Source organism: Cetorhinus maximus, chromosome 22 (assembly GCF_964194155.1).
Source record: "Cetorhinus maximus chromosome 22, sCetMax3.hap1.1, whole genome shotgun sequence".
NCBI classification, from domain to species: domain Eukaryota; kingdom Metazoa; phylum Chordata; class Chondrichthyes; order Lamniformes; family Cetorhinidae; genus Cetorhinus; species Cetorhinus maximus.
In genome coordinates, this window is record NC_135900.1 from 3,525,132 (window position 1) to 3,550,417 (window position 25,286).

General features: G+C 45.3%; 1 protein-coding gene across 1 annotated transcript in view; it reads left to right on the forward strand.

Moving 5' to 3' along the window:
• Nucleotides 1-25,286, forward strand: part of LOC144696402 (uncharacterized) — a 204,430-nt gene that overhangs the window by 99,493 nt on the left and 79,651 nt on the right. Inside the window, exon 10 of the mRNA XM_078567646.1 lies at nt 13,280-13,543. Coding sequence (XP_078423772.1) covers nt 13,280-13,543 — 264 coding nt within the window. The remainder of the gene's footprint in view (nt 1-13,279; nt 13,544-25,286) is intronic.

Here is a 25,286-nt window from a genome sequence, read left to right on the forward strand (position 1 = left end):
AAAGACCCATTTATTCCCACTCTCTGTTTCCTGTCTGCGAACCAATTCTCAATCCATGCCAATATATTTCCCTCAATGCTTTAATTTTACATACTAACCTCTTATGTGGGATTTTATCCAAAGCTTTTTGAAAATCCAAATATACCACATCCACTGGTTCTCCCTTATCTATTCTGCTAGTTACGTCCTCAAAAAAACTCTCCTTTCATAAATCTATGTTGACTTTGTCTAATCCTGTTGATATTTTCTAAGTGTCCTGTTAATACATCCTTTATAATAGAATCTAGCATTTTCCCTACTGCTGATGTTAGGCTAACCAATCTGTAATTCGCTGTTTTCTCCCTCCCTCCCCACTTAAATAGTGGGGTTACATTGTCACCCTCCAGTCTGCTGGGACTGTTCCAGAATCTATAGAATTTTGGATGATGACAACCAACACATCCACTATTTCCATGGTCACCTCCTTTAGTCCCCTGGGATGTAGATTATCAGGCCCTGGGGATTTATTGGCTTTCAGTCCCATTAATTTCTCCAGCACTATTGTTTTTGTAATACCAATTTCCTTCAATTCCTTCTTCACACTAGACCCTTGGTTCCCTAGTATTTCTGGGAAGTTATTTGTGTCTTCCTCCATGAAGACAGAACTAAAGTAGTTGTTTTATTTTTATTTTTGTTTGAGATTTCCAGCATCCGCAGTATTTTGCTTTTATCTTAGTTGTTTAATTACTCTGCCATTTTCTTGTTTTCTATTATAAATTCCCTCGTATCAAACTGTAAGGGACCTACATTTGTCTTCACTAATCTTTGTCATTTTACATACTTATAGATGCTTTCACAGTCCTCTTTTATGTTCCTTTCAAATTTATTCTCATACTCTATTATTCCCCTCTTGATCAATCTCTTGGTTCACTTTGCTGAATTCCAAACTGCTCCCAATCCTCAGGCTTGCTACTTTTTCTAGCAACTTTATATGACTCCTCTTTGGACCTAATACTATCCTTAATTTCTTTTGTTAGCCATGCTTGGGCTGCTTTTCCTCACACTCCTAATTGTTCACTTTCTGGGTCAGAGAGGTTGACTGGCAGACATTAACAACTGCTGCATCATTAAAAGGGAACTGATTATCTGTGGTGAGTTTAATGAGCTATTAATATACAAATAAATTGACTTCATGAAAATCAAGGAAGGTTAAGCACCAGATGACTATTTCATGAAGTTAATACACAATGTTCAGCACCATTCAGATCTCCAAATACTGAAGCAGTCCATGTCCAAATGCAACAAGACCTGGACAATATCCAGGCTTGGGCTGACAAGTGGCAAGTAACATTCACGCCACACAAGTGCCAGGCAATGACCATCTCCAACAAGAGAGAATCTAACCATCGCCCCTTGATGTTCAATGGCATTACCATCACTGAATCCCCCACTATCAACATCGTGGGGATTACCATTAACCAAAAACTGAACAGGACTAGCCATATAAATACTGTGGCTACAAAAGCAATTCATGTTTGAATCAAGGCTGTAATGAGGTCAGGAGCTGAGTGGCCCTGGCGGAACCCAAACTGAGTGTCAGTGAGCAGGTTATTTCTAAGTAAGTGCCACTTGATAGCACTGTTGATGACCCCTTCCATCACTTTATTGATGACCAAGGGTAGACTAATGGGACAGTAATTGACCGGGTTCGATTTGTCCTGCTTTTTGTGTACAGAATATACCTGGGCAATTTTCCACTTTGCCGGTTGTAGCTGTACTGGAACAGCTTGGCTAGGGGTGCGGCAAGTTCTGGAGCACAAGTCTTCAGTACTATTGCTGGAATATTGTCAGGGCCCATAGCCTTTGCGCTATCCAGTGCCTTCAGCCATTTCTTGATGTCACGTGGAGTGAATCGAATTGGTTGAAGACTGGCACCTGTGATGCTGGGGACCTCCGGAGGAGGCCAAGATGGATCATCCACTCGGCACTTCTGGCTGAAAATTGTTGCAAGTGCTTCAGCCTTATCTTTTGCACTAATGTACTGGGCTCCCCCATCATTGAGGATGGGAATATTTGTGGAGCTTCCTCTTCCACTGAGTTGTTTAATTGTCCACCACCATTCACAACTGGATGTGGCAGAACTTAGATCTGATCTGTTGGTTGTGGGATCACTTAGCTCTGTCTATCACTTGCTGCTTATGCTGTTTGACATGTAAGTAGTCCTGTGTTGTGGCTTCATCAGATTGACACCTCATTTTTAGGTATGCCTGGCACTGCTCCTGGCATACCCTCCTGCACTCTTCATTGAACCAGGGTTGATCCCCTGTCTCGGTGATAGTGGTAGAGTGGAGGATATGCTGGGCTATCAGCAGCAGCAGAATTGTACTCAACCACAACCTGTAGATCCTTAGCGTGTACCCCTAGATTGCCAGTGTGTATCCCTGGATTGTCAGTGTCAACCCCTGGATTGTCAGCGTGTCCCTCCAAATCCTCAGTGTGTGTCCCTAGATCCTTAATGTCAACCCCTAGATTGTCAGTGTTAACCCCTGGATTGTCAGCGTGACGCTCCAAATCCTCAGTGTGGACCCCTGGTCTCTGTATGTACCCCTAGATTCTCGATGTATACCCCTAGATCCTCGGCATGCACGCCTAAGTACTCAACATGAACACTAGACCCTCAGCGTGTACCCCTAGTTCCTCAGTGCTTTGTTTCCTCTTTCCAAGAAAATAATAGGTCTGCACTGAGTGCTGTTTGAGCACACAGAATGTGAAACTGGACATTTGGTGAGTGAAGGTATTTGGTGAAGAGGGGAACTATAAATTAATTACGAAAAATAAATGTAATTAACTCAGTAAAGCTGGCAGATGAGTGATGGTCATGGAAGCAGCATGTGGGTGCTCCTGGATGCCATTACTATCTATGGCAACCACATCTGTAGTAAATGTCTACTGCTTGAGGAGTTTTGGCTCAGAGTTAATGAGCTGGTCAGGGACAGGGGGGTGTGACTGCGAGACAGGCAGATAAGGAGAGGAGAGGAGTAGCATCAGTCCTCGCAACTGAGCAACAAATTTGAAGTTCTTGCAGCTTGCATGGACAAGGGCGAGGGCTATAGTGTGGATGAGTGCAATCTGACCATGGCACCATAGTACAGGAAGCCTTTCAAGCGGGAGGGGAGTTAAAAGGAATGTAGAGATAGTAGGGGACAGTATAATCACGGGGCTAGACCCTGTTCTCCACAGCCGAGAGTGAGAATCCAGAAGGCTGTGTTGTCTGCCCTGTGCCAGGGCTTAGGATACCTGCTCAGGGCTGGAGAGAAACTTGCAGTGGGAGGGGGAGGCTCCAGTTGTCATGGTCCATGTAGGTAACAATGACATAGGCAGAACTAGGAAAGAGATTCTATGTAGGGAGTGTGAGGAGCTAGGCACTAGATTAAAAAGCAGAACCTCAAAGGTAATACTCTTTGGATTAATGCTCTGGGGACCTGGGTTCGAATCCTGCCATGGTAGATGGTGGAATTTGAATTCAATAAAAATCTGGAATTAAAAGTCTAATGATGACCATTGTCGATTGTTGTAAAAACCCATCTGGTTCACTAATGTCCTTTAGGGAAGGAAACCTGTCGTCCTTACTTTGTCTGGCCTACACGTGACTCCAGACCCACAGTAATGTGGTTGACTCTTAACTGCCCTCTGAAATGGCCGAGCAAGTCACTCAGTTGTAACAAACCGCCACAAAGTTACAAAATAGGAATAAACCGGACGGACCACCCGGCATCGACCTAGGCACCGGAAATAACAACAGCAAATTCAGCCCCGTCGACCATGCAATGTTCTCCTTACCAACATCTGGGGGCTAGTGCCAAAATTGGGAGAGCTGTCTCACAGACGAGTTAAGCAGCACCATCACCATCTCTGGGTATGTCCTGTCCCATTGGCAGGACAGGCCCAGCAGAGATGGCATCACAGTGGCATAGAGTCGGGAGGGAGTTGCTCTGGGAGTCCTCAACATCAACTCTGGATCACATGAAGTCTCATGGCATCAGGTTAAACATGGGCAAGGAAACCTCCTGCTGATTACCAACTACCCCTCTCTCTCAGCTGATGAATCAGTGCTCCTCCATGTTGAACATCACTTGGAGGAAGCACTGAGGTTGGCAAGGATGCAGAACGTACTCTGGGTGGGGGACCTCAATGTCCATCACCAAGCGTGGCTCAGTTGCACCACTACTGGCTGAGTCCTAAATGACATGGCTGTTAGACTGGGTCTGCGGCAGGTGGTGAGGGAACCAACAAGAGGGAAAAACATACTTGACCTCATCCTCACCAACCTGCCTGCCGCAAATGCATCTGTCCATGACAGTATCAGTAGGAGTGACCACCGCACAGTCATTGTGAAGATGAAATCCCGCCTTCACATTGAGGATATCCTTCATCGTGTTGTGTGGTACTACCACCGTGCTAAATGGGATAGATTTCAAACAGATCTAGCAGCTCAAGACTGGGCATCCATGAGGCACTGTGAGCCATCAGCAGCAGCAGAATTGTACTCGAACACAATCTGTAACCTCATGGCCCGGCATATCCCCCACTCTACCATTACTGTCAAGCCAGGGGATCAACCCTGGTTCAATGAAGAGTGCAGGAGGGCATGCCAGGAGCAGCACCAGGCATACCTTAAAATGTGGTGTCAACCAGGTGAAGCTATAACACAGGACTACTTGCATGCCAAACAGCATAAGCGACAAGTGATAGACAGAGCTAAGCAATCCCACAACCAACGGATCAGACCTAAGCTCTGCAGTCCTGCCACATCCAGTTGTGAATAGTGGTGGACAATTAAACAACTCACTGGAAGAGGAGGTTCCACAAATATCCCCATCCTCAATGATGGAGGACCCCAGCACATCAGTGCAAAAGATAAGGCTGAAGCATTTGCAATAATCTTCAGCCAGAAGTGCCGAGTGGATGATCCATCTCAGCCTCCTCCAGAGGTCCCCAGCATCACAGATGCCAGTTTTCAGCCAACTCGATTTACTCCATGTGATATCAAGAAATGGCTGAAGGCACTAGATACTGCAATGGCTATGGGCCCTGACAATTTTCCAGCAATAGTACTGAAGACTGGTGCTCCAGAACTTGCCGCACACCTAGCCAAGCTGTTCTAGTACAGCTACAACACTGGCATCTACCCAGCTATGTAGGAAATTGCCCAGGTATGTCCTGTACACAAAAAGCAGGACACATCCATCCCGGCCATTTACCACCCTGTCAGCCTACTCTCCATCATCAGTAAAGTAATGGAAGGGGTTATCAACAGTGCTATCAAGCGGCACTTGCTTAGCAATAACCTGCTCGCTGATGCTCGGTTTGGGTTTTGCCAGGGCCACTCAGCTCCTTACCTCATTACAGCCTTTGTTCAAACATGGACAAAAGAGCTGAACTCCAGAGGTGAGGTGAGAGTGACTGCCCTTGACATCAAGGCCGCATTTGACCAAGGGTGGCATCAAGGAGCTCTAGCAAAACTGGAGTCAATGGGAATCATGGGGAAAAGTCTCCACTGGTTGGAGTCATACCTAGCACAAAGGGAGGTTGTTGTGGTTGTTGGAGGTCAATCATCTCAGCTCCAGGACATCACTGCAGGAGTTCCTCAGGGTAGTGTCCTCGGCCCAAACATCTTCAGCTGCTTCATCAATGACCTTCCTTTCATCATAAGGTCAGAAGTGATGGTTGCACGATGTTCAGCACCATTCATGACTCCTCAGATACTGAAGCAGTCCATGTCCAAATGCAACAAGACCTGGACAATGTCCAGACTTGGGCTGACAAGTGGCAAGTAACATTCGCACCACACAAGTGTCAGGCAATGACCATCTCCAACAAAAGAGAATCCAGCCATCGCCCCTTGATGTTCAATGGCATTACCATCACTGAATCCCCCACTATCAACATCCTGGGGGTTACCATTGACCAGAAACTGAAATGGACTAGCCATAGAAATACTGTGGCTACAAGAGCAGGTCAGAGGCTAGGAATCGTGCAGTGAGTAACTCGCCTCCTGTCTCCCCAAAGCCTGTCCACCATCTTCAAGGCACAAATCAGGAGTGTGATAGAATACTCTCCACTTGCCTGGATGAGTGCAGCTCCCACAACACTCAAGAAGTTTAACACCATCCAGGACAAAGCAGCCTGCTTGATTGACATCACACCCACAAACATTCACTCCCTCCACTACCGACGCACAGTAGCAACACCAAGGCTCCTTTGACATCACCTTCCAAACCCACAACCATTACCATCTGGAAGGACAAGGGCAGCAGATACATGGGAACACCACCTCCTGGAAGTTACCCTTCAAGCCACTCACCATCCTGACTTGGAAATATATCACCGTTCCTTCACTGTCGCTGGGTGAAAATCCTGGAACTCCCTAACAGCACTGTGGGTGTATCTACACCACATGGACTGCAGCGGTTCAAGAAGTCAGCTCACCACCACCTTCTCAAGGGCAACTAGGGATGGGCAATAAATGCTGGCCCAGTCAGCGAAGTCCACATCCCATGAATGAATGAAAAAAAAAGGCTTTAAATTAAATAGAGGGGGGAAGGGATCATGTTGGGGACGATTGAATAAAGTAAAGGGAAATGACAGGGCAGCAGATCAAGGTAGCAATGAAGGTAATGATAATCCAAGTATGGCATGAAAGATAGTGATTGCAAATTTAAGAGTGTACCAGCAGATAAAAAAACTGAATTAAGGGCTCTGTATCTGAATTCCTGCAGCATTCGCAATAAAACCGATGAATTGTCAGCTCAATTAGAAAATCATATACATGACCTGATAGCCATTACAGAGTTGTGGCAAGAAGGAAACTGAAACTGGGACCTCAATATCCAATGGTACGTGACATTCAGGAAGGACAGGAAGCTGGGAGAAGGTGGTGGGGTAGCTCTGGTAATAAAAAAGGCATTTGCACTGCAGCGAGAGGTGACCTTAGTTCTAAATATACTGGCATGGATAGAGAACTGGTTAGCAAACAGAAAACAGAGAAGCAATCCATGTCCAAATGCAGCAAGACCTGGGCATATCCAGGCTTGGGCTGAAAATTGGCTAGTAACATTCGTGCCACACAAGTGCCAGGCAATGACCATCTCTGGCAACAGAAAATCTAACCATTGCCCCTTGACATTCAATGGCATTACCATCACTAAGTTTCCCTGCTATCAATATCCTGGGGGTTACCATTGATCAGAAACTGAACTGGACTGGCCATGTAAATACTGTGGCCCGCTTGATTGGCACCCACCCACAAACATTCACACCCTCCACCACCGACACACAGTGGCAGCAGTGTGTACCATCTACAAGATGCACTGCAGGAATTCACCAATGCTCCTTAGACAGCACCTTCGAAACTCAGGACCTCTACCATCTAGAAAGACAAGGGCAGCAGATAGATGGGAACTCCACCACCTCGAAGTTCCCCTCCAAGCCACTCATCATCCTGACTAGGAAATATATCGCCGTTCCTTCACTGTCACTGGGTCAAAATCCTGGAACTCCCTTCCTCACAGTACTGTGGGTGAATAAAAAAAAGGGTCATTTTCAGGTTGGCAGGCGGTGACTTGTAGGGCACCGCAAGGATCAGTGCTGAGACCTCAGCCATTCACAATTTATATCAATGATTTGGATGTGGGGATTAAATGTAATATTTCCAATTTTGCAGATGAATCAAAACTAGGTGGGAATGTGAGTTGTGAGGAGGATGCAGGACACTTCAAGAGGATTTGGAGAGGCTAAGCGTGTGAGCAAAAATTTGGCAGGTGGAATACAATGGGGAGGAATATGAGGTTATCCATTTTGGTAGGAAGAACAGAAATACAGAATATTTCTTAAATGGTGAAGGTCTGGGAAGTGTTGAACTTCAAAAGGGATCTAGGTGTCCTTGTTATGAGGCACTGAAAGCTAACATGCAGGTACAGCAAGCAATTAAGAAGGCAAATGGCATGTTGGCATTTATTACAAGAGGATTTGAGAATAGGAGTAAAGGTGTCTTACTGCAATTGCATAGAGCCTTGGTGAGACCGCACCTGGAGTATTGTGAGCAGTTTTGGTCTCTTTACCTAAGGAAAGATACACTTGGCATAGAGGGAGAGCAACAAAGATTCACCAAACTAATCCCTGGGATGGAGTGATTGTCCTATGAGAAAAGATTAAATAGACTGGGCCTTTATTCTCTGGAATTTAGACGAATGGAAAGGTGATATCATTCAAACATACAGAATTCATACAGGGCTCAACAGGGTAGATGCAGGAAGGCTGTTTCCCCTGGCTGGGGTGGTCTAGACCAGGGGACACAGCCCCAGAATAAGGGGCAGGCCATTTATGATTGAGATGAGGAGGAATTTCTTCACTTACCAGTCACAGCCTGCCAACCTGAAAATGACCCTTTATTTAATTCATTCACAGTGCTGTTAGAGAGGGTGAATCATTGGAACTCTCTGCCCCAGGGTGCTATGGAGGTTCTGTTATTGAGTATGTTTAAAACTGAGATCAATAGATTTCTACATATTAAAAACATCATGGATTACGGGGATAGTGCAGGAAAATGGTGTTGAAGTAAAAGATCAGCCATGATCTGATTGAATGGCAGAATGGGCTCGAAGGGCTGAATGGCCTACTCCTGCTCCTATTTCTTATGTTCTTATGTACTTCTAGATCCTCAGTGTGTACCCCTAGATCCTCAGTGCGTACAACTAGCTCCACAGTGTGTACATCTAGTTCCACAGTGTGTACTCCTAGATTCTCAGGGTATACCCCTAGATCATTAGTGCATACCTCTGGATCCTCAGTGTGTACCCCTAGATTCTCAGGGTGTACCCCTAGATTCTCAGGGTGTACCACTAGATTCTCAGGGTGTACCACTAGATTCTCAGGGTGTACCCCTAGATTCTCAGGGTGTACCTCTACATCCTCAGTGTGTGCCTCTAGTTCCACAATGTGTACCCCTAAGGTGGAATCATCTCAGATTTCCACTAATTGCGGTGGTGATGACGCAATTACAGCTTCTCACGCTATTGCCCCAGTCCCGCTGAATAATTATGCATTCCCAGGAAAAACACCATTTCCATGGTGGGCAGGCTCTGATTCATCCACCATACCGTCACCTCGCAACTTCATCACAGCGGACGCCACGTTTAAAGTACAGCTGCGCACACACCTCACAGCGCTTCCAGCCCAAATAAAAACTGCAAATAAAACATGGCCCCAAAACTCAAGAAGACTGCAGCCCCCTGATTCAGTTACTCATCCCTCGAGCACCTTTTGGAGGCCCACGGTGATGTCCTCTATCCCCGTTCTGGCCACTGAAGGGGCAGCACCATTACCACTCTGCCTTGGTAGGCGATGCCCGAGATGGTCAGTGCCAATGCTGCACAGAAGAGGTTGACCATCCAATGCAGATAGAGGATAAATGATCTCATCCATGCTGCTAGGGTAAGGCTACCATCTCATCACTCTAAACTCACCCACTCACAAGCCCATCACACATTCACTGGCATCTCACTCACTGCCAGCTCAAGGGACATCACCACTCACTCTCTCACACACACCCTCAGATCTCCATCTGGCCTCATCCCATCTGGAGACTGCCTCCTCAGCCCACACCATCTCACACCACTTGTGCCCCCACACACACCCTTGGATACTCCGCTTCCCCAGTACAGTCATAACCCTGCAGCCTCTTCCCTTGCCTAAGGCCACTTCTCCCCCTTCCCTTAGCAAGTCCTAGCCCTGTAGGTGCAAAGACACCCCTGCCTTATGGCTGGTCTGGTAGGTAGAGACCTGCCCATGAGCCCCCCTAACAGTGATGTGGTGCTGTCTGTGAAGCCTGGCGCTGAGACTGCAAGTGCTGCCCGAAGCCAGGTTGGCAAACAAACCTCAAAATCCCGAGTGAAGTGCAGCTCGCCAGGTGCATGTTGCTTATGTACAGTTGTGAAGCACGTTGGTGTGCAATCATGCCAACCTGTGTGGGCGATCCAATGTGGGGGGATGATTCCGGTGGGCTAGCTTTATATTGATATGCAGATGTTTTACAATGAGGTTCCAGAAGTCTGATGCCAGAAACATGGCCCGCCATCGGCAGGCTGAGTGGACGATCGCAAACTGGTTTCACGACATCGTGAAACCGATTTTTGGACTTCTCACCATATTGTCTGCTCACGCCAGCGAGCACGCCCAACGCTAGTGGCATGGACAATTCCAGCCCTAGATCCTCAGGGTGTACCCCTAGATCCTCAGTGTGTATCCCTAGATCCTCAGGGTGTACCCCTAGATCCTTAGCATGTACCCCTCGATCCTCAGCGTGTGCCCCTCGATCCTCAGCGTGTACCCCTCGATCCTCAGTGTGTACCCCTAGATCCTCAGCGTGTACCCCTCGATCCTCAGCGTGTACCCCTCGATCCTCAGTGTGTACCCCTAGATCCTCAGGGTGTACCCCTAGATCCTCAGCGTGTACCCCTAGATCCTCAGTGTGTACCCCTAGATCCTCAGCGTGTACCCCTAGATCCTCAGTGTGTATCCCCATATCCTCAGGGTGTACCCCTAGATCCTCAGTGTGTACCCCTAGATCCTCAGTGTGTACCCCTAGATCCTCAGCGTGTACCCCTAGATCCTCAGCGTGTACCCCTAGATCCTCAGTGTGTATCCCTAGATCCTCAGTGTGTACCCCTAGATCCTCAGTGTGTACCCCTAGATCCTCAGCGTGTACCCCATGATCCTCAGCCCGTACCCCTAGATCCTCAGCGTGTACCCCTATATCCTCAGTGTGTACCCCTAGATCCTCAGTGTGTATCCCCATATCCTCAGGGTGTACCCCTAGATCCTCAGCGTGTACCCCTAGATCCTCAGCGTGTACCCCTAGATCCTCAGTGTGTACCCCTAGATCCTCAGTGTGTATCCCCATATCCTCAGGGTGTACCCCTAGATCCTCAGCGTGTACCCCTATATCCTCAGCGTGTACCCCTAGATCCTCAGTGTGTACCCCTGGATCCTCGTGTGTATCCCCATGTCCCCAGGGTGTATCTCTGGATCCTCAGGGTGTACCCCTAGATCTCTTTGTTTTTCTGCCCTGGTTAAGTGGTAAATATTCCCCGACACCATGTTTTTTAAATGGTATAAGTAGCATAATTAAAAGCATTTTTCTTTGGTGAAAAAATTGAACCATCCAATAAATTGTGTTAATGAACTTTTGATGAAGAATATACTGTAGTGATTGGTCACTGTACAGTTTAAACAGATGTTGCAATTTCAATTTCTTTTTTAAATGGTGGCAGATTTGCAGTAACTTAAAGTTAAAGTGGTTCCTGTTTTTATAACTAATCCCAACAATGTTGATTGGGAAGTGATGCCCTGCTAGATGTATTTAGCATTCAGCTGCATGGTGTACCCTAAACAGTGCAATGTTTGGAGGGAGAAGGTTAACTGCAGCTAATCATTGCAGACTTTAATCTGCTTAGGAAAGCCTCAAATTAATTTACAGAGTGATTATGTAAGAGCAGTAAATCCTAGGGCAGAACTGGAGGATGGCGAGGGAGCAATTGTTCCTTGGACCACACACTGGCCATGCCAGATCTTCGCTGATTGTTGCAACATCCTTCACAAGCATTCGACTCCCTTTGTTCCCACCCCAGCACTCCTCACTCCCCCATTCCCACTCCAGGTTACTTTGATTGGCACTTTGTCAGAATTGATAAAGAGAGCCGTGATTGGTAAATAAAGGGAGGGCTGGCCCAATGGGCCTAATGTCAATCAACGGAAGAATCCTTTCACCAACAGTTCAAATGAGGAGAGCCATCAACATCTTTGGAATTTCAGTCTGAAGGTCTATGGCACGGGAAGTGTTCCAGTCCTTGGGAGAATTTTGTAAACAAGTTGCCATAAACAAAAGCAGGAGCAGTGAGAGGTATCTACAGTCACTGCCGCTCCCTTTACCTCACTCAGAGTAACACATCAGCTCAGTGGGTAGTAGCTCTGCCTACTGAGTTCAATGATTTAAGGGTTCAAGCCCCCACTCCAGAGTCCTGACCTCGCAATCCACTGAGGGAATGCTGCACTGTCATTCAGGTGAGAATTTAAATCCCATCTGTTCTCAAACTCAATAACTATGTGAAGTGAGGGGGAGTTCTCCCAATGTGTCCTGGCCAATTGCCTGCTGATGATACCAAGCCAAGTGGAAAGGTAAGCTATGGAGAGGCTGCAGAGAAATATAGACAGATTAAGTGAGTGGGCAACGAAATGGAGTACAATGTGGGGAAGTGTGAAGTTATTCACTTTGGTTGTAAGATTAGAAAAGCAGAATATTTTTAAAAAGGGGTGAAACCTGTAAGTGTTGATGTTGAAAGACACTTGCCTGTGCTTGGACACGGAATGCACAAAGTTAACATGCAGGCACAGCAACCAATTAGGAAAGCAAATGGCCTGTTGGTCTTTATTACAAGGGGACTGGAGTACAAGAATAAAGAAGTCCTGCTACAATTGTACAGGGTTCTGCTGAGACCACATCGGGAATACCGTGCGCAGTTTTGGACTCCACATTTAAGAAAGGACATACTTGCATCGGAGGCAGTACAGTGAAGATTCACTAGATTGGTCCCTGTGATGAGAGGCTGAGTAAGTTGGGTTTATATTCTCTTGAGTTTAGTAGAATGAGAGGCGATCTCATTGAAACCTATACAATTCTGAAGGGGTTTGATAGGGTCGACACTGAGAGGTTGTTTCCGCTGGTCGGGGAATCTAAAACACAAGGACAAAGTCTCAGGTTAAGGGGTCAATCATTTAGGGCTGAGATGAGGAGAAATTACTTCACTCAAAGGGTTGTGAACCTTTGGGATTCTCTACCCCAGAGGGTTGTGGATGCTCCATCATTGAATACATTTAAGGCTGGGATAAACAAATATTCGTCTCTCACAGAATTAAGGGATATGGGGAGCAGGCGGGAAAATGGATTTGAAGCCCAAGATCAGCCATAATTGTATTGAATGCTGGAGCAGGCTCGATGGGCCATGTGGTCTACTCCTGCTCTTAATTCTTTTGCTCTTATCCCCCAACCACCAACTAAAACTGATTATCTGGTCATTTATCTTGTTGCTGTTTGGGGGAGCTTGCTGTGCACAAACTGGCTGCCCTGTTTCCCTGTATTACAACTGCACTGCAGTGCTTTGGGATGCTCTGAAGATGTAAAAGGTGCCATGTATATTAATGTTCTCCCTTTTTCCCTTTACCACTTTTTGCATCTTGTTGCTAGATCGAGCCACTCAACTAAATAAGGAGTTGGATTCAATCTCGAGCCATGTCCAGAGTGGGAGGGTAACGGAAGCTTCACAAATGGGGCACATTCGTAAACAGACTCCGCCAGTGTTAAATCATGGTGTCCTGGTGGAGACGGAGAGAGTGCGGCAAGTTCAAGCACGAAAAGCAAATGCCTTGCGGACCTTTGAAAAGCTACGGGCAACAAAACCCTCTGGAGTGCCAGGCTTGGAGGCCAAACACATCTCCAACTTTGAAGACAGTGAGTAACCAAACATTTTGTAACTGGGTCAGCATTTCTCTTGTCCTTATTCTCTTGGATGTCTATTTCTTTTTAACTCCAAGGGTTGGACTCTTAAACAAATGCTCAGTTTCAGACAGGAGGCAAATCACCAGCCACCTGCCCACACCCTGAGGGTTGGCAAAACCAGAGGTCAGAGGCTAGGAATCTTTGGTCAAAATCCTGGAACTCCCTTGCTAACAGCACTGTGAGTGTACCTACACCACATGGACTACAGCGGTTCAAGGCAGCTCACCACCACATTCTCAAGGGCAACTAGGGATGGGCAATAAATACTGGCCAAGCCAGCGACGCCCCACATCCTGTGAATGAATTTTTAAAAACAGGTCATTCTGGATGGATGCGCTGAGGTGGGCTCGATGGCTTTTGTCATCCAGAGATGTGGAATCATGGCTGGAGTTCTGTTTATTTTGTTGCTAATGGAAGTTTACTGTGAGCAGGATTTGTGGGGTGAGATTGCCAGGACAGGAGTGCATAATGGGCTCGTAGTAAATCAGTTACCTGTTTTATCCTGCACATGATTCTCAAGGGTCTTTTCTATTGACTTCAATGTTGTCCTTTTGTCTACTTAACTATTATCCCCACTTTATCTTGGTGCTTTTATGAATTTTTTGAGGAATGAAATATAATAAAGTTGTGTTACACATTGAAAGTATATTGTAGGAGGGAGCAGAAAGCAGCAGAGTCTTCAGACTTGCTGATCAATAAAACACAGATACAATTGTGAACCATTCAGTCTTTGTCCTCTGGCTTCTTAAAAGTTGTGTTGCAAAGAGACACCTGAGGACTCCAATGCTTCTCACTGACAGTGAAGATTTATGTTGTTCAACCATTCAACTTTGTTGGTCAGGAGTCATTTGATCTTTCTATCTTGTGAAATTACTGGTAAAATAGAATCCAATTACACACTTAGTATCAAATAATTATATTGAATAATATCATGCGCCCAGGCAGAAGGAAGTCGTCTTCTACTTCTGCCGTTTATCTGGGTTGCAAGTATTGAATCTTTCCTCCAAATATGAATTTACAGTCACCATGTTCATATGGTGCAATATGCAAAACATGGCAGTCACCAAAATCAGTGTTATAGTCTGCACAGTGTTATAAATAACTGTTAGGGTATTTACCTGTCAAATTAACAATATTGCATAAAGCTGTTCAAGTCAAATCTGTATGCTCTGATTTGTTTAATAGTTGTGGTGAGATCACTTAAAGGACGCATGCAAACTAATACTGCATTATATTGTTGCTGCTCTTAATAATAATGACCCATGCTGCATAAATATCAGACAATATTTGTAACCAGATGCCAACAGTCACAGAATCACAGAATCTTTACAGTGCAGAAGGAGGCCATTTGGTCCATCAAGCCTGCACTGGCTCTCTGAAAGAGCATTCCACCTAGTCCCACTCCCCTGCCTTATCCCCGTAATCTTGCACATTCTCTCTTTTCAGGTAACAATCAAATTCTCCTTCAAAGGCCTCGATTGAACCTGCCTCCACCACACTTTCAGGAAGTTCATTCCAGACTCCAGCCACCCTCTGGGTGAAAAGAATTTTCCTCACATCACATTTACTCCTTTTGCCAATTAGCTTGAATCTGTACCCTCGGGTTCTTGATGGTCTCTTGAGTGGGAACAGTTTCTCACTATTTACCCTGTCCATACCCCCCAGGATCTTGAATGCCTCTATCAAGTCTCCTCTCAGCCTTCTTTTCTCCAAGGAAAGGAGTCCCAACCTCTCCAGTCTATCTTCATAGCCACAGTTCTTTATCCCGGGAATCATTCTTGTGAATCTCCTCTGTACTCTCTCCAATGCCTTCACATCCTTCCTCAAGTGTGGTGCCCAGAACTGGACGCAGTATTCCAGATGAGGCCTAACTAGTATCTTATACAAGTTCAGCATGACCTCCTTACTCTTGTATTCAATGCCCCTATTAATAAAGCCAAAGATACTATATGCTTTATTGACTGCTCTCTCAACATGTCCTGCCATCTTCAATGACCTATGTACATATACACCGAGGTCCATCTGTCCTGCATCTCCTTTATAGTCTCTCCCTTTATTTAATACTGTTTCGCCATATTCTTCCTGCCAAAATGAATCATCACATTTCTCTGCATTCAATGTCATCTGCCACCTGTCTGCCAATCCACCAACATGTCTATGTCCTTTTGAAGTTCAAGACTATCTCTATCACAGTTGACAACATTCCCAATCTTCATATCATCTGCAAATTTTGAAATCATGCCCTGCACACCACAGCCAAGGTCATTAATATACATCAGGAACAGCAAGGGTCCCAACACTGACCCATGAGAAACTCCATTACAGGCCTTCCTCCAATCTGAAAAACAACCATTTATCACTACTCTCTGTTTCCTGTCACTCAGCCAATTTCTTATCCATGTGCCTACTTTCCCTTTTATTCCATGACCTAGAATTTAGCTCACAAGTTTGTGTGGCACTATATCAAATGCCTTTTGAAAATCATTACACACCACATCAATAGTGTTTCCTTTATCAACTTCTCTGTTACTTCCTCATAAAACTCCAGCAAGTTGCTTAAAAATGATTTTCCCTTAATGAATCCATGCTGGCTTTCTTCAATTATCTTGCACTTGTCAAAGTGACTATTAATTTTATCCATACTATAGTTTCCAGATGTTTCCCTACCTTTGTGGTCAAACTGACTGGTCTGCAGTTGCCGGCTTTATCCTTGCACCCCTTTATGAACAGGGGTGTAACATTCACAATTCTCCAGTCCTCTGGCACCTCCCCTGTGTCCAAGGAAGACTGGAAGATTATCACTAGTGCCTCTGCAATTTCTACTCTCACTTCCCTCAATACTCTTGGATGCATCTCATCTGGTCCTGGTACCTTATCTATTTTAAGTAAAGATAGCCTTTCAAAACACCTCCACCTTCTCAATTGCAAATTCTTCTAATGTACCCATTACCTCCTCTCTCACCTCAGCCTGGATAGTATCTTCTTCCTTTGTAAAGACAGATGCAAAGTACTCGTTCAATATCTCCGCTATTTCTCCAGCCTCCACATGCATGTCCCATTTTTTGTCCCTAATTGGCCCTAATATTTATTTTACCGCACTTTTATTATTTACATGCTTATAGGTGACCTTGGGATTCCCTTTTATGTTCGCTGCCAGCCCCTTTTCATGCTCTATCCTTGCTTTTCTTATTAGTTTCTTCACTTCCCCTCTGGTCCTTCTATATTCAGCCTGATTCTCCATTGTATTTTCTACCTGACATCGGTCATACGCACACTTCTTCCTTTTCATCTTCACCTCTATCTCTCTCGTTATCCAGGGCACTCTGGATTTATTTGTCCTACCTTTCCCATTCAAGGGAATATACCTTGATATTGCCTGCAATACATCTTCTTTGAAAGTGGCCCATTATTCAGCCATCGTCCTTTCTGCCAACATTTGATTCCAACTCACTTGACTCAGATGCATTCTCATCCCATTGAAGTTGGCTTTCTCCCAATTAATTATCACTGCTCTGGATTGTTCCCTGTCCTTTTCCATGACAAACCTAAACCTTATGATACAATGGTCACTGTCCCCTAGAGGCTCTCCCACTGATATTTGATTCACTTGGGCCAACTCATTCCCCAGGACCAGGTCCAAAAGTGCATGTCCTCTCGTTGGACCAGAAGCATACAGCTGCAGAAAATTATCTTGAACACAATCCAGGAACTCTCGCCCCTCTTGTCCCTTTGTACTATTCCTATCCCAGTCTATATTTGAATAATTGAAATCCCACATTATAATTACCCCATAATTCTTGAATGTCTCTGTAACTTCTTTGCAAATTTGTTTCTCCACATCCCTTCCACTAGTTGGTGGTCTATATACTACATCAATCAATGTTATTGCACCTTTTACATTCCTTACCTCTAGCCAGAGAAATTCCATCTTTGACCCCTCTGGAACATTCTCTCTCTCCAGTACTGTAATGTCACCTTTAATCAATATTGCCACTCCCCCCACCCCTTTTGCTTCCTTTCCTGTCTCTCCTAAATACCTTGTACCCAGGAATATTTAACACCCAGTCCTGCCCTTCTTTGAGCCAGGTGTTTGTTATAACAATAATATCACAATTCCATTTGTCAACCTGCGCCAATCTTATTAACCACACTCCGTGCATTTACATCCATGCCCATTAATCCTGATTCAGGTTTTTTAACTTTCCCCCTTATTCTTTCCCCTCTTATTCCCCCTTCTAATGACTTACTGTTGCCTACTCTAATTCTATCAAACTCTCCAAGTATTATATCTACCTTGATATTACTCTCTGATATATCCTCCTTATCAGTTAATATTTCTCTACTTCCCACTGCCAGTTTTTCTCCTCTCCACTCTGAATTTCCCCTCAGGTTCCCATCCCCCTGACAATCTGTTTAAACCCTCCCCAACAGCATTAGCAAACCTCCCTACGAACACATGGGTCCCAGCCCTGTTATGGTGAAACCTGTTCTTCTCCTACAGGTCCCGCCTGCCCCAGAATCAGTCCCAATGCCTCAGAAATCTAAAGCCCTCCCTCCTACTCCATTTCTCCAGCCATGTGTTGAACTGTTCAATCTTCCTATTCTTATATTCACTAGCACGTGGCACAGGGAGTAATCCTGAGATTGCTGCTCTTGAGTTCCTGCTTCTTAATTCCCTTCCTAACTCTCTTAAATCTGCTACCTGCCTGTTTCTCTTGGATACTCTGATGTCCCCCATTCCCTCTCTGCCTGTGTACTTCTTAGTTGTGGTGTGACCACCTCTCTAAATGTGCTATCTACGTAACCCTCAGCCTTGCGGAGGTGCCACAGCGACTCCAGCCGCTGCTCAAGCTCCACAACTTGGAGCTCAAATTTCTGCAGCTGGTGACACTTACTGCAGGTTTAGTCATTGAGAGCACTTTGTACCTGCACGACTTCTCACGCCCCACAGGATGCCCATTCCACATGGCTGAGCTGCAGAGATACACCTTAAACTTTGTATAATGCATCTACTACAGTATTTATTTACTATCTTATTTTAAACATTTCCTTAATTAATTTAGAATAATTCCTATGCATACTACAATTTACTGTGCTTAGTCGATGCTAGTACCACCCACAAATACAACTAAAAGTTAGCCATTTCATAACTACACAGGTATGTGTTTTAGGACTTGTGCTATTTTCAATCTCTCGACAATGGGCATTATCATTTTACTAGCACCTTTTTTGTGATTGGCGAGTCTTGAAAGGGGGGAAAAATACCATGCATGATTGAGGGGACGGGTTAAGTGGGGGGAGCGGGGTGGAAAGGGGCCCTGAAAGAGGAGAAGCACCAGGGCCCATGATTTCTCTCCCTGGCCCTGGTGGGTACTTGCCCTGTTTTACATGCACCCCCACTCCCCTGCCGAAAACACACCTGTCAGGGGCATGTAAAATGCAACCCCAGGTTTATGGAGTGGTACTTAAACCCATGACTTTCTGACTGAGTGAAGGCTGACATCAATGGATCACAGGCCTCATGAATTTGTCCAAACTCAAAGTAACTGTGAAATCTTTAATTATATTAAGACATCGTTACCTCTTACTGTTGTCTGGAGTAAAGAATTCTCCAGGCACAGCATGAAAATGAAAATCAGGTGGGGTGCATTGCATAGGAGTAAAATTAGGCATGCTCGGTTAAACATTTCAATATTTAATCAATTAGGATTAGGTGGATTACTTTTGAAGATCCCATATTGTCCTTTTCATACTTTATCATACACTTCAACCATATATGTTTGCCTTCATTGATAACACATGGTTAGAAACATAGCAGGCCCATTGAATGACTTGAGTTGCTTTACGACATGGTGTCTTTGCTCTGTAAACTATTAGCGTGTTTGCAGATATCAGAGACAATTATTTGTCTAATACTGGAAAGACAAATGATATTTTGTTGTGCAAATGAGATTTGATAGGCCCCAGGGTTAATAATCTGCCTGGGAGTATTTGGCTGTTGAAATGAAAGATCAGGAGCCAAGGTCATTGGCCAATTTGGAATGATTGGAGCTGATCGTCTTGGGCAATTAATGAGCCAACGATGATGCAATAACCTGCAGCAACTGAGATCTATTTAAGAAATCTTATCATCTATTATTCTTTTTGTTTTTGGTCAGAGCATTTCATAGAACCTTACAGCACAGGAGGCCACTTGGCCCATCGGGCCTATGCTGGTTCATTGAAAGAGCTATTCAATTGGTTTCACTCCCCTGCTCTTTCCTTATGGCCCTGCAATTTTTCTCCACTTCAAATCCACAGCTAATTCCCCCGTGTAAGTTACTATTGAATCTGCCTCTACCATCCTTTCAGGTCACACGTTGCACATTTACACTTTGGGCAGAAGTTTTCGTTCAGCGGACATGTGCCCGAACTGCTCGAGCGTGAAATGATGTGCGTTGATGTCGGCCGAGCGTGCTGATGTCAACGCACGGTCGCGCGATAGTTCGGTTGGCGGGTGCGCTCCAGAGCTGGCAGTGCCCCCGCCGACAATTTAAAGGCCTGTTAAGGCCATAAAGTTATCAATTAAGGTAAAGTTTTCGCTGTCCATCCAACCTAACGGTTGGCAAGCTGGCGAAAAAGGCAAACGGCCTTTGCGTTTTTTTTGGAAACCTCATCCGCGGGCGGGATGAGGTTTCCAAAAGCAAATAAAAATAAAATAAAAACTTTAAATTTTCATTAATAACATGTCCCTGCTCATGTAACAGAGTCACATGAGAGGATGTGTTTTATTATTTTTTAAAATTTAAAAAAATATCTCTTCATCTCCCTGAGGCATGGAGCTGCCTCAGGGAGATTGTGCAGCGCTCACTCACGCGTATGCGCGAAGTTTGTGCTTGGCCGGCTGGCACTCCACACCACCCCCCCCCACCCTCCCCTGAACAGGCAGCGCTTAGCGCTGCCAATCATATTTCACTCTGGGTGGGCCTTAATTGGTCCACCAGCATGAAATCGCAGTGCGGTGCTGATCACGGGCAGCAGTTAGCTTCCTGACCACCCCCGCCAAGGTCAAAATCCTGCCCTTTAATTTTTTAAGTGACCTTTTTCCACACTGAGGGTGGTAAATATTTGGAATTCTCACCAAAACACTGCTGATGCTGGGGGCAATTGGAGCTTTCAGGGCTGAGGTAGTTAGATTTTCGGTAAGGGCATTAGGAGATATGCGGCAAAGTCGGAATAATTGAGCTGAGGTACAGATCAGAGATGATCTACTTGAATAGTGGAACAGGTTTAAGAGGCTGAATGACCTCTTCCTGTTCCTATCTTCCTGTTTTTCTAAATCTGTTTTCCATCCTCCAGCACCTGAATCCCGAAAGGGTGGCGCCTAAGATGCCATGGTAACCAACACAGGCCACTAGGAAGCGCCAAGCCGCCAGACGACAAAACGTTCTCCCCCGTCATGGCTCCCACTCCTGTGTCTCGTCACAGAGATCAGGCTGAGACCAGTGACTCTGTGGCGTCAGGAGCCTGGGAGAACCAAACCGCCTCCTCTCTCCCTGACACTGTGCCCTATTGCATCTCATTCCTCAATGTATTCTGTGTAGGACACCCAGAGATAAAGGCGGTAGGGGAAGAAAGGGAAATCACTCACCTTTGGTTTTCTTTGACGATGATAGAGTTGTGAACTATAATGTCAATTTGAAGGTTTTCAGGCCTGTTCTGTAAAGTTATTGGTGACTTTGAAATATATCAATGCTTTCGAGAACCATTCATTACATAAATATTATTCAAAACATTAATCTTGCTACTTAAAAAAGTTGTATTAAATATGATACAAATTGTATTAGATGGACTGAAACAACTTGTACTCAGATGTCTCCTCATCTTTGACCAATACAACAAGCACAAATTATAGAAAGGCAAACTGCCAACTTTCTATCTCACCCTTCCTCTCCCCCTCCCCTCCCCATCTCTCCCTCTCCCGGCTCAATCCCTCCTCTCTCCCTCTCTCTCCTTCCCCTTTCCCTTCGCCTTTCTCTTCCCCTGTCCCCCCTTCCCCTCTCTCCTTCTCCCCTTTTTATCTCTCCTACCCTTTTCTCCCTCACCTCTCTCCCCCTCCTCTCTCCTTTCCACTCTTCTCTCTCCTCCTCTCTTCACCAGCCCTCTCCCTTCTCCTCTCCCTCTTCCCCTCCCCCTCTTCTCTCCTCTTCTCCTTCTCTCCTCCTCTCCCCCTTTCTCTCTGCTCCCCCTCTTCTCTCCTCCCCTCTTCCCCTTCTCTCCTCCTCTCCCCCTTTCCCTCTGCTCCCCCTCTTCTCTCCTCCTCCCCCTTCCCTCCTGCCTACATTCACCTTATGTTAATCTTTCAGTCCAGCTCCTCTGATGCCTGTGTTAAACTGAGGAATAGTTTCATCTACACATTTGCACCTCATTGTCCTGTAAACTGAGGGGAAGTTGTGTACTAAAGTTACAGTCCTACAAAAATTACATTAGGCACTAAACATTTGGAGGAAGAAAATGATTACAGTTTGAAACAGGATTGATCAAAGTGAAAATGGAAACCTTTTCAATTGAAACAGCGTATCAGGAATCTAAGCCCCTGCTTCAGAGTATTGACTGGATTATCAGAGCCAACTGCAGGATAGACGATTAAAAGTGGCATTGAATTACAATTATAAAAGCAAACAAACAGCAAGACATTGATCAGTGATTAATAAAGGCAGCTGTTGTTTACTGTGCAACTCTGTAAAAGAGCTCATTACATTAAGTGAACCAGAGAGTCACCTTTCACAATGCTCCTTATTATTGGTGCATTGTGCTCGATAATCATAGTAATATTGAAGAATAATAGCATGTAATTTGTTCAGTTTCCCTTATCAGTTTTAATCTGCTAGTCTGCACCCATTCATGCTGAGAGTGACCACAGATAAAACCACATCTGATGTTAAAACTTGTCAGCATTTTCTTTTTACCACCTTTTGAAAGTTTAAGAAAGAAAAGCAAATTGCTGTTTACAGCTGTAAGCTACACACAGCTGGAACTGTGCCCATTAAAACAACGTAGCAGGACACTTACTGAACCAGGGCCCAGTCATTCCACACATTGCAGCCTTGGCACTGTAGCATGCAGTGAGAATGGGCACAGCCGCTTAATGCAGAGATGGGAGGAAAAAGGAAGAACTTTATTTTTATTCACGGGATGTGGGCGTCACTGGCTAGGCCAGCATTTATTGCCCATCCCTAATTGCCCTTGTTCGAAGGGCATTTAAGAGCCAACCACATTGCTGTGGGTCTGGAGTTACATGTAGGCTGGACCAGGTAAGGACAGAATCACAGGATTGGTGTAGAATCGTGTCTGCACCAGCGCTCTGAGCATTGTAACTTAGTGCCAATCTCCTGCCTTTTCCCTGTAACCCTGTGCATTGTTCCTATTTAGATAATCATCCAATGCCCTCATGAATGCCTCAGTTGACTCTGCCTCCACCACAATTCCAGGCGGTGCACTCCAAACACTAACTACTCACATTTGCTTCTTTTGCAAAACACTTTCAAACTGTGCCCTCTGGTTCTCGATCCATTTACGAGCAGGAACAGTTTCTCCCTATCTACTCTGTCCAGAACCCTCATGATTTTGAAAACTTCTATCAAGCCTCCTCTTAGCCTTCTCCTCTTCAAGGAAAACAGCCCCAGCTTCTCCAATCTTTCCTCATAATTGTAGTGTCTCATCCCTGGGACAATTCTCGTAAACTGTAGATTTCCTTCCCTAAAGAGGCATCAGTGAACCAGATGGGTTTTTACAACGATGGTTTCGTGGTCATCGTTAGACTTTTAATTCTAGATTTTTATTGAATACAAATTCCACCATCAACTGTGGCAGGATTGAAACCCTGGTCCCTAAAGCATTACCCGGGGTCTCTGGGTTACTAGTCCAGTGACAATACCACTACATCATCGCCTCCACCACAACTTGTATTGATACAGGACTTTTTGAAGATTGATTGTTGTTGTGCTGTAGGAAAGGCATCAGCCAAATTGGCACACAGCAAACCCCACAAACAGCAATGCGTTAATGGCCAAATTGCTTCCTTTAGCGATGCTGGTTAAAGGATAAATATGGGCCGGAACACCAGGGAGAACTCGTTTGCTCTTTGTCAAAATAGCGTCATGGGATCTTTTGCATTCACCCGGAGAGAGGAGTCCATTTAGCATCTCGTCTGAGTGGCAGTGCAGTAGCCCCCCAGTACTGCTCTGGGAGTGCCAGCCTGGATAAAGTGTTCAATTCTCTGGAGTGGACCCACGATTTTCTGAAATACAAACCAGAATGCTATCCACAGAGCAGTGACTGACGCTAGAAGGTGGGGGGGGGGTTCCGCCTGCTTCCACGCAAACGGACACGTGACCAAACACCTCAATAAAGCAATAGGTTAAACAGAGAATCTTTACCACGCATCTGAGGGTTAACCCTTTACCTCCTTGTAGGTGCAACCATATTTCAGCTTACACCAGCTATCAGTGTTGGCACAAAAAACCTGGAATTGTGAGATACCACTTCCAGAGTCCCACACGACCCTTAGATAATTACAGATAAGAAAGGCCATTCAGACCATCCAATTTCCTCATCTCCCTCTCTTTTCTCTTTGCCATTTATCTTAAACTGATATCCTCTGGTTACTGACCCTCCTGCCTGCAGAAACAGTTTCTCCTTATTTACTCTATCAAAGCCCTTCATCATCTCGATTAAATCTCCCCTTTACCTTCTCTGCTTTAAGCAATTTCAGGGCTTTCACCCCCACTCGTCTATCTGAAGCTGGTTCACTCTCTGTGTGAAGAAGAATGTGCTGATATCAGCTGCAACAACAGCTTACATTTACGTAGCGTAGAAAAGCATTGCAGGGATCCTTCAATAGACACCAAACCTAAAATGAAGCTATTAGTTGGGGTGACTAATGGTTTGGTCAAAAATGAGGGTCTTAAAGGGGGAGAGAGAGGTGGAAAGGGGTAGAGTTTTACAGAGGGAATTCTACAGTTTACAGGCATACCACCACTGGCAGAGCGCTGAGATATTTGGGCATTCGCGAGAATTGGAGGAGTGTAGAGATCTCGGAGGCTTGTGGGGCTGGAACAAGTTACAGAGATAGGTAGAGGCTAGCCCATGGAGTGATAGGAACCCAAGGATGAGAATTTTAAAATCAAGGTATTGCTTAGCTGGAAGCCAATATAGGCCAGCGAGTACAGGGGCGATGGGTGAATGGGACTTGGTTCAAGTTGAGAGACAGGCTGTAGAGAATCAGGTGAGCTCAAGTTTACAAAAGGTAGTAGACGGGAGGTTGGCCAGGAGAACATTGGAATATTCCAGTCTGGAGATAACTAAAGTTCTGTTCAGGATTTTAATCAGACAGCATTGAGACATTTCCAAAAGAAATAAAATGTTTTTCATCAAGCTACTTTGTCTGAGGAGCTGTACAGAATGGATGTCCATGGTGATAAATGATTTGAACTGGAGGCACACTGGACTCTAGTGCATAACCGAGGACACCCTGATGCTAGGCAGAATCGCCCCAGATTTGCACTAAGTTTGGTAGCAGACGAGTAAAACAATATTTTACTTACCAGCCGCAATGACGGGTTTTCACGCCATATCGTCCCAAACCCGCCACATTATTTATGCATTCCTGGGAAACCCACCATTTCCATGGTGAGCGGGCTCTTATTTGCCCGCC